The sequence below is a fragment of the Metopolophium dirhodum genome, chromosome 1, assembly GCF_019925205.1.
Source record: "Metopolophium dirhodum isolate CAU chromosome 1, ASM1992520v1, whole genome shotgun sequence".
In the NCBI taxonomy this organism is placed as follows: domain Eukaryota; kingdom Metazoa; phylum Arthropoda; class Insecta; order Hemiptera; family Aphididae; genus Metopolophium; species Metopolophium dirhodum.
In genome coordinates this window covers 119,956,824-119,972,522 of record NC_083560.1, presented here as the reverse complement: position 1 = coordinate 119,972,522, position 15,699 = coordinate 119,956,824, and the positions used below count along the sequence as shown (strand labels likewise).

Sequence of the window (15,699 nt, the reverse complement as noted above, 5' to 3'; positions counted from 1 at the left end):
CTAGAGCATCGCATTGGCTTTTTTATTATATTTAATTTTTAAAGCTAGCTTTGAGTTACAAACAGTTTTCAAAAAGCATTAACTGATATGCATTTATTGATATATTGTAAAACACGGTGCTGTACCTATAGACATATTGTCATGCTATGTTATGTTAGAGTTGTTAGACACATTATTATGTAGACAGATAATTCAATATCCTTAAAGACATATTTACAATATATATTTGATCAGTTGTCATAAGAATGCATTTCAAATATGCTATAAAAATATTATAAATTATAAAATTATTGAGTTGTACAAAAAACTGCTACATTCAACATTTAAAAAACCTAAAATGGCTTACCTTAGGCCATGACAAGCCTTTAATTTTAATCATAAATTCAGGGATGTTTATGAATTCTAAGTCACTGTCTGGTGTAATACCTTGCTTTATTTTAGTAAGTGCCCTAGAAATGTTGTAATGCAACAAAACATACAGGGTCCTTATCATGTCCCGCGTAGGCACGATTTGTATGTGTGCAATATTACTGAACTGCGTTACAACTTATAATTGTTTCGGGTTTCACGGTAGACAATGAACATTTTCACGATACGGTACACATCGTGCCATGTACTCGTGTACAATGTTTCATAACTGTTGGTAAAGTATTACGGATTTGAGAGTTTGCAGTTCAGCAGTGAGCGCCGTCCCGTACTATTACAGTATTACTGATTTGCATAATATGTGAAGAAATTTCTGAACTGCGTTATAACTGCATGGGTTTTCGAGTTAGAGGCTCAACATTTTTACAGTATTTAAATACGGTAAAACATGCTGTGTACAAAATTTCATAACACTTTATTAAGTTTTTAGGTTTGGGATATTTCTGCAACAGTTAAGAGGACGCTATGCGTTTTCTCAGTCTTACAAATGCACAACATACCAAATCTGTTTTGCGCGGGAAAGAACCAAGAAGGTTCAGTCATACCTAAGAAACGAGATTTTCACCACATGAAAAGGAAAACTTTGGCTGTGTAACATTGTTTTTAATTGTTTGATATCACTTATATAAAAAAAAGTTCTTCTTTATTAATTTTTTTTTAATTTAATTATATTTCTCTATTTCAATTTATTTCGTGTTTTCATGTCAAAAAATATTTACCGTGAATTGTTGAAAGTTAAAAACTTATATCATTCGAGTGTAACTCATATAGAAATTTAAAACTATTAAGCAGAGACTATAGACCCGTGTGGCGCTCCTTTGGCGCTTTGTAATATTATATATCAGAAAAAAAGGTATTTCTACGAAGAACTTAGAGATTATATAAGTTTGAAGATGTATAGAAAATATTATCAGAAAAAAAAGGTATATTTACGAAGAACTTTGTATTTATATTAAAAAGATAAAAACTAATATATTTTATTGATTAGTACCCACTTTGCATAGACGCCCGAAATTTAAAAAAATTTTTTTTACGTAATTTATTACTTATTTTTGCTTTTTTGGTGACAGTAGTGAACGTTGTCCGCGATCCGACGCAGTCGCATTGCATACCTGATGACGTGACCCGGCCGTCGCAAATTGACAAAGTCGGATAGTGTTGTATTCCCTTTTCGGTTACATCCGTTGCGGGTTTGTAAGTTCGTCTTCGATGAGGAAACAACTATATTATTTTAAGATTGATTCCCGGAGGATCTTATTAGGTAATAAATAAATAGTCTTTGATTTACTTAACTAAATACTTTTATTGAATACGCATTCGCATGAGTCCTGTGTGTGATATAAAATACGACTGCCGGCGACGCTCATTCGGTATTTCGTTATTGCGTCGACGGGCATTGCAAAAAATGTGCTTATTGTGCTAATTACTAATAATTTATAAACAGGGGTTCGTAACAATAGCCTACCCCTATTACTACGGCGAAAATCATTTGAGGTGACTAACCTGCTAGACACCCAAAAAAATACTGCAGCTATATGATTTGCATGGACGCCCGAATTTTTTTTCACGTAATATCGCGTTTTCGGCGGCAGTAAAGAACGTTGTCAGCGATCCGACGCAGTTGGATTGCATACCTGATGCCGTGACCCGGCCGTCCCACATTGTCCGCTATCCGATGAAGTCGGATTGCCTACCCGGATAACTGAGGTGACTGACCTCCTAGACACCAAAAAAATCGCGGCGGCTATATGATTTTTTTTACGGAATTTCGAATTTCCGGCGGCATAACTCGGGCTACCACGTCGAACCGTGGTGGTCCTAACCTTATCACAGTTCCTTATCACCAGACCTCCTTATCACACACCAACCGGCTCGAGACTGACGACTCAGAGTTGGGTTGGTAAAAAATTAAGTATGATAGCGTTGTATAAACAAATAACTTTTTTTTAACTTAATAAAAAGTTAACAAAAAGTGTGTTTTAACTTAACTGAGTTAACCTATAGGGCTAAAATGCACTTTACCACCACATGCAAATTTTTTGATTTTGTTTTTTTTTGGAACATACTTGTTTTAATTATTTAAGAACAATGGTACAATCAGAATTTGTCGGTAGGCCTTGGTTTTGAAGTTATGGCCTTTGGAAGTCAGCAATTTTTCGTTTTTTACGCATGAGCGCTACGCTACGTTTATCGTGTTTTTTTATCGTTGTCCGAGCGCAGCGTAGCGAGCGAGTGCAACGCTAGCACATTATGTGCTTTTGAACATCTTTGTTTAATATCGAGGCCTACCCAAGGTGGTTTTACACACCAAATTGGGGGATATTTTTGATTTTTTTGTCCGAGCGCAGCGCTGTTCGGGCAAATTGTGATTTCACCATCATTCTTAAGTCGTTAAAATACGTATAAAAAAAATTTGAAATTAACTATAGGCGTTGCGCGCGACATTAAAGTAGTGTGGCGCACATGCGTATATACGTAATAACGCAAACTTTGGATGGCTATAACTTTTAAAATAATGGTTTACGACAAATTCTGATTGCACCATTGTTCCTAAATAGTTAATATAAATAAGTTCCAAAAGAAATAATCGAAAAGTTTGCATGTGGTGGTAAAGTGCATTTGCTCCAGGAAATCGACCGTATGATTTGCTGGCGATGCGGAGCGGTGTTGATGACAAAATTTGATTTTGTTGATAAATGATAGGACGTCGACGATGATAACAAAAATAACGGTAAGTTTTTCTATTATTCGAGTACTTAGGTAGAAGAGAGTTTCTAACATAATAATATAGTATTCAATATTAATTTGTATTTTATTCTATTCCAATTATTGCTCATTGTCAACTGATAATTTTAACAATAATTGTATTTACGCAGCATTTACTTAAAATGTTGCGAAAAGTATATTCCTATTTTATAGGCTTTTGCATGGATCAACTATATTACTCAGTTGTATTATTATTGTTCCATTTGTTTCATAAAATATAGCACATCTAGGCATTTAGCTCATAGGAATTAAGTTGATAATATTTAAATAAAATCGTAAGTAAGTTTACACATGTTAATTAAGGAATGGTCGATTTGTGCAGTTTTCAATTGTTTTTTATTTTTATATTTGGTTCTAGGTCACTTCGTACGGTCGACCAATAAAAGTGCAAAACGCAGACACTTTGAATGGTCGGGTATAAAGGTACATTGCTGATTGCGGATACTTTGTACAGTTGGGTAAAAATGTTCAATTCAGACCGCAGACACTTTGTACTATTATATACATAAACCATAAGTAGTGTAAATACAAGTTATATATCTAAGTAGTAAGTATAAATAATGTCAATTATTAAAATGTAAAAATTAAAAATTAAAACAAAAAGTCAATTAAAAGTGTTTTAAAATATAGTATATGAACAATAGTCATAATAATCAGTTTTTTTAACAAACTGGTTAGATAACAGCCAAATATTACTTGGTGCTATAATATATTTTTAATTAATTTAGGAACTTGATGACCTAAAAATCTTGAAATTATCAAAACAATCAAACATGATTATAAATTATAATAATTGTATTATATTATTACCAAATGTTATGCTAAAAAGTAAATTAAAAATGTGTACAGTATGGCGAAATGACAAGTAAAAATTACTTTTGATAGGTAATAATTCTCTCCTATTTAGAATGTATAAGATAATTAAATCTACCAAATAATATTTAAGCTTAATAACATGGTCTGTTCATGACTTCTGACATGTTTATATTAAATATAATATATTTTATGTATATTAGTATAAAGTGTCCGTGTTCTGCAATTTAAAGTTTTACCTGATCGTGCAAAGTGTCCGCGTTCGGCAATCTACCTTTTTACCTGACCGTACAAATTGTCCGGGTTATGCATTTTAAACAATCAACCGTACAAAGTGACATTTTACCTAAATATTTGTATGCTTACATATTATAACAAAATAATTGGTTGTTGCTATTTGTTTCCATTAAATTATTACTTCCTCTCACTTTTTCCACTGTTAATATTTTAATATTTAACTATTTAAAATAACTATTTAGGTAAATGTATTATGATATTATGAGAAATAATGAATTTTATATAATTATTATTTTGTTGTAGATAATTAAAATGTTGAGATACAGAGGAAATAAATTAACACTTAATACCTATTGTAAAATAATTGGATTCATTTCCTAAGGTTTAAGAAGAAAGTTATGAACCATCTATTTATAGTAATGTTACAAGTAAGATCATCATAAAAACATATTTGAACAAATTGTTACGTTAATATTATGTATTTTTAAGTTCTGGTATTAATTTGTATTAGCTGTAATTATTAAATTGTTTGAAAACTTGTAATATTATTATGATTTTCAGTGACAGTTAGGATTATGGTTATTGATTTCTGAAATACAATATGTTTTACAAGAACATTATATATACAGATTTGTACCAGACACGGACTATGAATCTAAACTTCCAATTAACATAGATATTACTGTTACATCAACTTGTGATAGTAAGATATTTGTTGTTTTTAAAACACGATAGGGTTTTTAATTAAATTTGTTTTTATCTTTTTAGGTATAGGTGCTGATATTGTTGATACAACAGGACAAAATATGATGTTATTTGGAGAATTAAAATCTGATGATACTTGGTGGGAAATGACAAAAGAATTGACACAACATTTCGAAAAAATGCGTGTATTCAATGCATATTTAAGAGAAGAATATAATTCAATGAATGACATATTATGGATTTTTGATGATTATAATACATTAAAAAATAAAATATCTGTTAAGAGAGTTAAACATTTATTGATACTGTAAAAATAATATAGTAATATATATACCTGGTTACATATACAATTCATAAATATTAAATAAATCAATGGTGAGCTAATGTTCCCTTTAACATAATTTAGTAGCCCATGCAATACAATGTTAAAATACAATTTTTATTATTGCAAAACAATGTTCATAATCACTATTTATTGTTGGAAAATTTGTTAAATAAGCTTAAAGTAATATAATATAATATAATTATTGTGTATAAACTATAAACCATTTTAGAATATTATGATTGTATATTAATTATTGTTGTATAATATTAGTAGGGGAACCTAATGATCAAATCATTAAATCCTATTGTACAGAATCCTCTACTTGATGCAGCTTTAAATTTACAATAAATAAATGCTTGACAATATTAATAATAATTTAATGATCAAATAAATAACTAAAAAATGTTTTACTTCATTATAAAAACAACAAATTAATGCCTCGTAAGTTGAAACCAAATTTTTGTTCAGAATAACCAACATAATGCTGTTAGTCATCAATAATTACACTCTTCGCTAAGCTTTTCTAGATTAATTGTATTGATGTGTTCTTCTAATAGCAATACTAAACTATTTATATCCAATATCCAAACCGAATGAATGATAGTTTTTTTAATAATTTATCTCATGTTTATAAGTAGGTACTACAGGAAATCTATTTGTTTGCTTCAAACTTGCTTCAAGCTTCTGGAATTAGATGATCATATTCAAACAGTTGTCCGCGATATTGGAAAACATGGGATGGATATAGAATATGGGTTGAGTATGGAAATTGGAAGCCCTGTGCATGGACTATTGATCCATTCTTAGCTTTCCGAAGAACTGTATTCATTATATTGGCGTGCAGAAATTATTTTTGAAGCTTCCTCCTTTATACGCAATAGAGAATGTCAAATGTATATACAATATAAATCTCATTAAAAAAAAATTATTCTTAATATGCATAAATTTAACGACTATTTCAATTATCTTGATAGTGCTGGAGGACAATGTGCCATAGACTTATCAAAAGTGAAACTAGACAAGACATCTTAGGGTAAGATTTGTGTGTCCATGTATTACAACAAAACTGCATGCATCAGGATGAACTTGAAGTATCGTAGTCTTGACGGTTCTTGTAATAACTTGAAATGTTCCTCCTCGGGAAAAGCATCCACGGCTCTATAAACGTTTGCTCTTAATAACTATATGGATAGTTTTAATGGTAATTATTATAACATTATAATTTACCTTTGTGCGTATCTAATGATGTAATCTCATTAACTGTCCAAACAGAAGTTTTCGAAGATTCTTTTTCGTCTTACAAACCAAGTCCTAGAAAGCTGAGGGTTGAATTTGTCAAAGACGAGCACTCACCAGATTACTTTAAAACAGGGCTTGCAAACGTTATAATAACGTTATGATTATAACGTTATGTTTGATAAAAAACGATTGAAATTTGTAAACGTAATTATAACGAAAAACGATAAACATAAATAAATAAATAACACAAAACAAAACGTAACGTTTAACAAAATATATGATATATCATTAAACAAAACATAACGCAAAACGGTATATATTGTATTCCATTAAACAAAATAATTAATTTCCAATTATTTAATAATACTTAGTATTATTCAATTATTTATTCGATCCAAGAATTAATTTTATCCCGTATCCGGCCTATCCGGGAGATCCCGTATTAGATTTATTTTAAAATTTAATAAGAAGGTATGAATAGAATAATTTAATTACCAATAGCTAATAATAGTGATACTCTGATAATATTGTACTGTACTATCTGTACTACGGTCGGAATTTATACCATTCAAGTTATTCAACTATTGTGTTCGGTGATCATTGGTATTTATTTTGTTATTTGTGAATGTTCTATTTAATAATGGTAATATGGTAATAAGTATAATTTAGATAGTATAAATTATACTATGTTGTCTACACTCTATAGTATATTAGCTATGTACACACTTTTATATTGCCAATACATATTATTTAACTTTTAACAACATAAATTATAGATTCTGATTATTTTGTCAATTGTAGGAAGGTATAAAATAAATGTTGACAAAGTATGTCAAAACAATCAGAGTAAAATATGTTTGAAACATAGATTCCTGCTTAAATGATATTCTCAAGCACAATATTGTAAAACTTACTAAATAATTTTAACATTTAAAAACCTAATAATACGTTCAACATTTCAAAATAATGATCATGATTTTTTTTTTTATATTTATTATTTTATAATAAAGTCCTTAGAGCCTAGGCAATTTATTAAATTCAATAATACATTATCACTTATAACTTAAGATTAATTATCATCATACTGTTTTATCATTTATTTTGTTTCCATTTCTTTACGAACTATGTATATTGTAATTTAATCTGTATCACTGTACTCTATATTTTGTAAATAATATGTAATTGGGTTATCTAACCCATTTAATTAAATAAATAAAATTACACAATACCTACTTAAAACTCAGAATAGGGAAATTATGTCCCCAAAAAAGGTCATAGTCATATACTTTTAAATTGCGGCCTGTGTACTTTTAAAACAGGTATCTAAATACTTTTAAATATTAAATAACGATAAACGCAAAAATTGTATAACGTTTTAATTATGAATAACGTTAAACGCAAAAATTGTATAACGTTTTAATTCTGAATAACGATAAACACAAAAGTTGAATAACGTTTAAATTTTGAATAACGATAAACTCAAAATTTGTATAACGTTTTGATTGTAAATAACGTAAAACAATATTTTTTTTTCAAATGCAAGCCCTGCTTTAAAACGATGGCAATGGCGTACTGGACGATTTTTGTAGGCCATGATCAATCTCACGCGGAAATTTCTAGAATGAGTAAGATTAACACATAACCATATATATTGATTGATCGTAATTAATGAATGTAAATTAATATTAAATCCTTAGTGAATAGTAATAAATCCGTGAGCTGTTGTTCAAATAGCCGGAAGGAGCTCATGCCTCGAGACATACACCTCGAGTTGTGCTTGCAAGTAGTGATACCGGGTAAAGATCCATTTTTCAGAAACCATATTCGTTTTATGAACTACGGTCGTTCGGTGCCAGCTGTGTGTTCCGATTGTACTTTTGACCCAAGGAACAAGTAAGAGTCATATAAGATAATTCCATAACTATAAACGTATATTTATGTTGGTTATAATACTTAAAATTATATCAAAATATGTAAAAAAAAATTGGAATATGTAAAAACTGCTAAACAATAAAAATAAATATAAAAATCTTATCTCTTATCTAATTATTAAAACAATGTGAAACTACATATTGTCTAAGATTTAAAAATGTAAAATGGCGACAATTTGGTCATAAAATGTTTTTGTATTGACTGAATGAACGTTTTACATCGACTGACGTAATGATAGCATACTTCATATTAACTATGTCAAGTTGTGTAAGATCAACATTCAATAATTCTGTTGGATTTAGTCCTTAGAGTATATCTCTAATTATTTTTAAATTTTTCAGTCCTTGATTTTTTTCTATCACATTTTTACATTTTTCTCTTTCTACATTTCCTATGCGACCTTGATATTTTTCTAATTTGTTTTGTGATTCTTCAACAATGCATAGACTTTCTGATAAGGGCAAATTTCGAGTTTCCAGTTGTTTTATAGTATGAATCAAAAAACCAATCTGAGCGGCATCTGACATATGTATATAGTGGTATGTGGCGTGCCGGAAATAAGGACCTATGTAAATGCAAAATTGTCAAAATTACTAATCCTGTTAATTTAAACGAAGCAGATAATGTTTAGTTATCAAAAATTAATGAAAAAATCAAAAATTACCAACATTTGTAAAATAAATTTGGGTTTATTTTAATTAGAATGATCTTAATCGTACACAATGTATTTACAATAAAAACCGTTGAAAATGTTATGGATTTATTTTGTGTTTAATTAACAGAATATATTTAATAATATATTAACTAAATATAAGCAAATATGAATTCTTGCAGTTTATACTATACTATACTAATAACTATCAGGCACGGCACTAGAACTATTTCCAGGGGATGCTAAGTGGAGCAGACACATTTTGTACATCGACTAGGGTTTTTTAAAAAACTACAGTGATTACTCAGATAAATAATTTAATTTATCTTATCATAACATAGCTATAGCCTATAGTAGGGCCCTCTTTTAAATTATTATAAAAATCAGTAGTTTTTATATTCTAAGTTCTAAATAGAATATAATATAACCTTTGATTAATTAGTTATAACAGTTTCTTAATATCAGAAAGCTATCGGAAATTCTATGACCTGTTAAAAATGTTCTCCTAGGTTTTTTTAGGCTATAAAAATAAATTGTAATATAGGAACACATCCATCGTCCATTGTCTATCGGTATGTTACCGCTAATGTATTCTAAAACCATGAATTTCATGTCGGACACTCCTATCTTATCTTCACTGATAATAATTGAACTTTGCTATTATGGCATAATAGAATAATTCTATTTATGTCAGTCAACATGCATGCATTGAGTTCGCATTAGTTCGCATTAGTTCGCATTAGTTCGAATCTAACCAACGTCGATTGATGTCTGTATTCAGTGTATTCTCGTTTATCGTGATTTTGTAGTTTCGTATGGTTTTACAATTTACAAATACAATGCCAAAGAGAAAGTGTCATTTTTCCGATAATTACACCAAAGAATGGTCGTTCATAAAAAGGGGTCGAAATGAATATGAAGCACATTGCACAATATGCAATATATTTATTTCCGTGAGTCACAGTGGTAAGACTTCAATACATGACCACAACAAGTCTAATACTCATAAGTCCAATATATCGATAGCGTCCTCTTCACGAGATATTTCAACATTTATGGTTAAGGAAAACACTCCAGAAGATATTTTAGTCTGTGCCGCAGAATTAACAACAGCTTACAAAGTTGTTAACCACCATCAATCATTTAATTCATTGGATTGTAACACAAAACTTAATTCAAAACTCTATCCAGATTCAAAAATTGCCGCAAAACAATCAACTGCGCGGACTAAAGCAACAGCAATCATCAAAAATATATTGGCACCACATTCTTTGCAAACAATTAAAGAAGAGATTGAACAAGTTCCTTTCTATGGAGTTCTTACGGACGCTAGCAATCATAATGCGGAAAAATTGTTTCCTCTTATTATTCAATATTTTTCCGAAACAAAAGGTATGCAATTAAAATTAATAAAGCTTAATTCTTTGGAAAATGAAACTTCAGAGACTATAGTGAAATTTTGTGTTGATACATTAAATAATTTAAATATTTCTTTACATAAACTAATCGCGTACAGTGCAGATAATACAAATACTAATTTTGGTGGGAGAGACAGACATGGAACAAACAATGTTTACTTTAAACTTCAATCCATATTATCTAAAGATATCGAAGGCATAGGTTGTCCAGCTCATATTTTACATAATACAGCGTCTACATCCGCTGACGTACTTTCTGTTGACGTGGAGTCTATAGTACTTAAAATTTATAAATATTTTTCCATATTTACTGTAAGAAATGAACGTCTTAAATCATTTTGTGAGGAGGCTGATGTACATTATGCTAATTTACAGTCTCATTCGAGAACTCGATGGCTGTCTTTGTTGCCAGCAATTGAACGTATTCTACAGTTATGGGAACCACTAAAAAATTTCTTTCTCGAAGAAACAAGACCACCAAAAGCAATCGTCGATTTTTTCAAAAATCCGTTGTCACAAATTTATTTCTTGTTTTTACATTGTCAAACATTTTTATTTGAGAAACAAATCAAAAGAATAGAAAAATCTGATATTACCATTATAGAAGTCAAAAAAATTATAAACGATTTAGAACAAACACTTTCAGAACGCGCCGAAGCTAACTTTTTGGGAATCAAAACTAAAATTGAATATAATAAAATAAAAGACGATGCTCAGCTTTTTGTTTCGATAAAATTATTCGACGAAGAAGTCGATAATTATTACAAAACGGCACGGGAGTATTTACAACAGTGGAGTAACCCTCTTATAAAATTTGAGGTATTTTCATGGATGGATCTTACTTCTTCGCTGCAATGGCAAGAAGTTGAAAAGACAATAACTTATTTAAAAGAAAAGGGAATTGATATTACGGATAGTTGCTTTGAAGAAATATTGTATTTTAAAAACTTCATAGACAAACAGAAATTTGATGAAGATTGGAATTAAAAAAATATGCATGACAAATGGTTACATTTCTTTCAAAAAACTGATGTATTGGAAAGAAAACGTAATTTAATTTTAATGTGCCAATACTTATATGCTATTCCTGGTCATAACGCTAATGTTGAAAGGATATTTTCACTGATAATGGCCCAGTGGACAAAAGAACGTAACCGTCTTCAAGTAGAAACTGTAGAAAGTATCATTCAATGCAAATTTAATTTCAAAATGACTTGTTCGGAATTTCATATGTATGTTATGGGAAAACCAGAGCTATTGAAACAGGTGAAAAAGTCAGAAAAATATAATATTTCAAAATAAATAAATAAATAATATTTCATTAATCAAATGTATCTTCTAATTTAATGTCTTTCATAATTCAATACTATTATTTTTTTTTCTATATATATATATATTAATTATACTGTGTTCTAAATTTTAATATTAAAAAAAGGTTGTTCAAATTATTTTTGTAAATGTCCCGGTCAGTACTTGGACTTTTATGGCAACCCTACGCTAATCGCTATCAAGTAGGCCTATATTTATTACTATTACAGTTAAAAACACTCAGTGGCGTCATTTCAGTTTTTAATAGAAGGGGGCAAAAGTTTTGACCAGACCAAATGGGTAACTTAAAAAAAAAAACTACTCGCAAGCACATATTAATATATTATTATGTTCCTTTTCCTTCATTAGACACAAACATGCATACCTACTTTCACGCATGTCTACACATAGCTACATATGTAATATATGTAGCTATTATGTAATATATATTATCCACACAATATGTATTTATATTATAAATAATAAGTGTTCGTGCCAATATGGCCCTCGTTTTTATATGTGTTTATTATCAATGTTTTGTATCGATCTTATCGCGTGTATTGCGGCGCGGTCGATGATAGCAACAGCTGTCATGGGCTGACCGCTTCGGTGCGCGCGAGGGATCGTTATTTTCCGTGATAAGTGTAAAAGTGATAAGTGTCTTCTGTAAAATTTGTTATGTAAATTGTACTTGTGAGTTGTGAATAGTTTAAATCATGCTTTCAGTGTCACAAAGGGGGATGGGGACAGTTGGGCCCCGTGATAAGAGTTGGGTCCCGTGATAAGAAATTATAATTGATAACCTTAATCAAGAGTTCAAATTCTAACCTCAAATAAAAAAATTACAATTTAATACCAACCGTCAGGCATTGTAAATATTTCAGTACGATTTTTGAGTAAACGAATTTCTCACCCTGGTCCAAGACCAAATACATTATTTATCCGTCATTTATCCGTCGAAAATGACCGTTATTTAACGGTAAATGGTTCCTCATTTTACATTAGCCGCTGCTGAGCGCTGGCTGTGCTTTGGTGCTTGCCGCTTGGTTCAGCAACCATGTTAAAATGTAAGTAAAACTTGTATTTTTAAATTTGACTTTAATAATAAGTTTGTAATGTGCCTATCTGAATGTTCATATTTATTCATAACAGGTTCACACCTAATTAATAATTATTCAATTTGAGTTATTACCCATTTTCGCAACTATAGTACTAAATAACAAATTTTTGTAACACAACTTCAACAATATAGTTCATTTGTATTTTGTACATTAACAACTCATATGTTATTACGCTGATGAAGTAAATAATTGACTTATTATTATAATATAATACTTTACAAGCTACAAATAACAAACCTAAATTTCATATACCTAACCTAATAAGATCATAATGCGTAAAATACTATTTTCCTTTTTTTATTGTGCTGTACTTATTTAAGACTGATTCTTTTTTCATGTTATTGGCAACATCCTTCTCAATATCTAAAATTAATAATTAATTTAACCCTTGCTGTAACATACATTCAACCAATTTTTAATGTGTTGCATACTTAAAAAACTGGGTTCACATGTTGCAGAACTTATTTGAATTGTATCTCTTTGTAACAGTTTGAAATAATACTTGTTTAAGTTTAGTTTCCTACTTTTTTTACTAAAAATTTTGGATAAAAACAAAATGATTTCATAAAACTAACATTTTTTTAATAGTTATTTGACAGAAAATGTTTATTTTAAATCAGTAATTTGTTAAATCCTTTGTTATTTAAATAAATTTAAAGAATAAAGAATAAATGTTTTGGACAACGTCCACAAACCTAGATGTATAAAATTAGTGATTTAAAGTTATTATTTAAATGGTAGAATTTACAGTTAAATTAAATATTTATTATTTAATTTATATTTATAGTCTAATAAATTGTTTTTTTTACAATTTAGGCATTTCCAATGGTCTATGTCCTTTTGGGGAGTGTCATCCGCAATATTCTACCGCTGAATTATGATAGAATCCGTTTTGTTACTGATTATGAGCGTGCTCTTATGAATGCTGTCCAGCGAATATTTCCAAACAGCGAATTGCTCTGCTGCTGGTTCCATTTTTCACAGGCAATATAAAATATTTTGTTATGATCATACCTGCGCCAGATAAACCTAATAATATTATTTTAAATTTATATAATTGTTACAGTCAGTTGTTAGATATTGTCACCGAAAAGTTAATGGTGACTTGAATTTGGTGAAGAGGCATGAAGTGGCAGCTCATATTTTCAGAATGGTAAATTTGAGTTTTGATTATAAGTAAATATTGTTGTATTTCAATTGTATTTTATATTTCAGGTATTAGCATTGCTTCATCTACCTGCTAAAAGGGATAATCCTGGGTGCCCTAATTTTTGTATGATGGATGGTTATCGTGTAATTGTCGAGTACACCGAACAATTTCCTGATATCAGTGAGGTTATGAGTCGTTTCCTGAGGGACTACATATTGGATTATTGGTTTGTGCAAATAGGTCCACAGCGTTTAAGCGTTTTTGGTCAAGATCACCGGACCAACAATTACTTGGAATCATTCCATTCAACGTTGCTCACACAAATTGGACGCCACCCTAACATTTGGGATTTTCTTCGTGAGTCATCATAGTTTCACTTGACCATACTGTGATCTCTATGTTGCATTATCCTATAAATGTTTGTGTTATATGTTATATGTGGTATGTGTTTTATGTTTGTGTTGTTAGGTACATGTTTAACATAATCAACAGTGTAAGAACAATTCTTAAGAATAAAATTGGTAAGTTCCATCAATATTTGTTTTTAATAAAATATATAATTTGTTTTCTATTTGCTCTACTTGTTTATTATTGCCTTGACAAGCTTAACCTGGAATTGTAAAATTAAATTAATTCCCTTAGTTTTGAATCATTGATACAATTAGTTTCAATTTTGAGAAATTTAAATAATTATTACTTAAAATACTAACTTGTGTGTAGATGTAGCATTATAAATATTAGTTGTGTGGTGAATATTTGTGCTTTTTAAATAGTTTGCATGTTTTGTTAAATATATATCACTTTTATTAGTATCTGTAGCTTGAAAACAAATTGTTTTAAACTATTTTTACTGTCAATAATGTTATATTATTATAAATATTTTTTTTTTTCTTAAACAGAAAGACTGATTATTGTCGAAAATCAGTTCTTCATAGAATTTCAACAGCGCACAAATAACCTCACGGTAATTGTTTATTTTTTAATTTTTTGAATAAACATGATTTTTTGTTTATGTCAATTATATTTACTTTTTTAGATTAGAGATGGTACATCCAGAGCCGAAAGACAAAATACGACGCGGATAATAAGAGAATCAGTACAACAACTAAACAGAGACGGTGACTTATTAATGTTTTTGAGGAGGACCGGTCACCGAAACGATGGCTATGTTCAAGAACAAATTGGACCTTATCCATGAGTATGTTGTAACTTGTAAATACTAAATACCGTACATATTTTAATTATTTTAAATTACATTTTCTGGTTGTTCACTTATAAAAATATTGTACTTATCATTGTTGGAAGTCTGTTATTGTTCATTGTTTTATTATTAAATAATGTAATTTATTAAGCTTATAGTTATTGAATTATTGTATTTATAAATGTATTATTATTCAACCATGTTATTTAATAAGTTTGTTATTAGTTAAAAATCATATTTCACATCTTTGTTCAAAAATATAATATAATTATTATGTTTCTCATAATCACTAATTGTAAAATTAATAAACTAGCGTACACTACATATTACATTGTTTTTATACTACTAACTATGATTTAAAAATTAAAATGTTATGTTATTTGTATTAATATTGAACTCTAAAAGT

The 15,699-nt window shown here is 29.3% G+C and overlaps 1 protein-coding gene across 10 annotated transcripts; it reads left to right on the top strand.

The window, feature by feature from the left end:
- The first annotated feature begins 2,334 nt into the window (after positions 1-2,334).
- LOC132936086 (uncharacterized) lies at positions 2,335-15,699 on the top strand. Of its 10 annotated transcripts, XM_061002776.1 has the most exons (14): positions 2,335-3,157; positions 4,546-4,670; positions 4,804-4,945; positions 5,011-6,165; positions 6,247-6,473; positions 6,545-8,136; positions 8,209-8,404; positions 10,287-10,487; positions 12,706-12,888; positions 13,759-13,926; positions 14,009-14,095; positions 14,158-14,449; positions 14,992-15,056; positions 15,129-15,699. In XM_061002776.1, exons 10-14 carry the CDS (start codon positions 13,768-13,770, stop codon positions 15,288-15,290), a joined length of 765 nt encoding a protein of 254 aa, XP_060858759.1. In that variant the 5' UTR covers positions 2,335-3,157; positions 4,546-4,670; positions 4,804-4,945; positions 5,011-6,165; positions 6,247-6,473; positions 6,545-8,136; positions 8,209-8,404; positions 10,287-10,487; positions 12,706-12,888; positions 13,759-13,767; the 3' UTR covers positions 15,291-15,699. The 10 variants fall into 10 exon arrangements, with proteins under 10 accessions (XP_060858759.1, XP_060858758.1, XP_060858757.1 ...); XM_061002775.1 differs by lacking the exon at positions 10,287-10,487; XM_061002774.1 differs by lacking the exons at positions 10,287-10,487; positions 12,706-12,888 and having other exon boundaries at positions 15,129-15,698.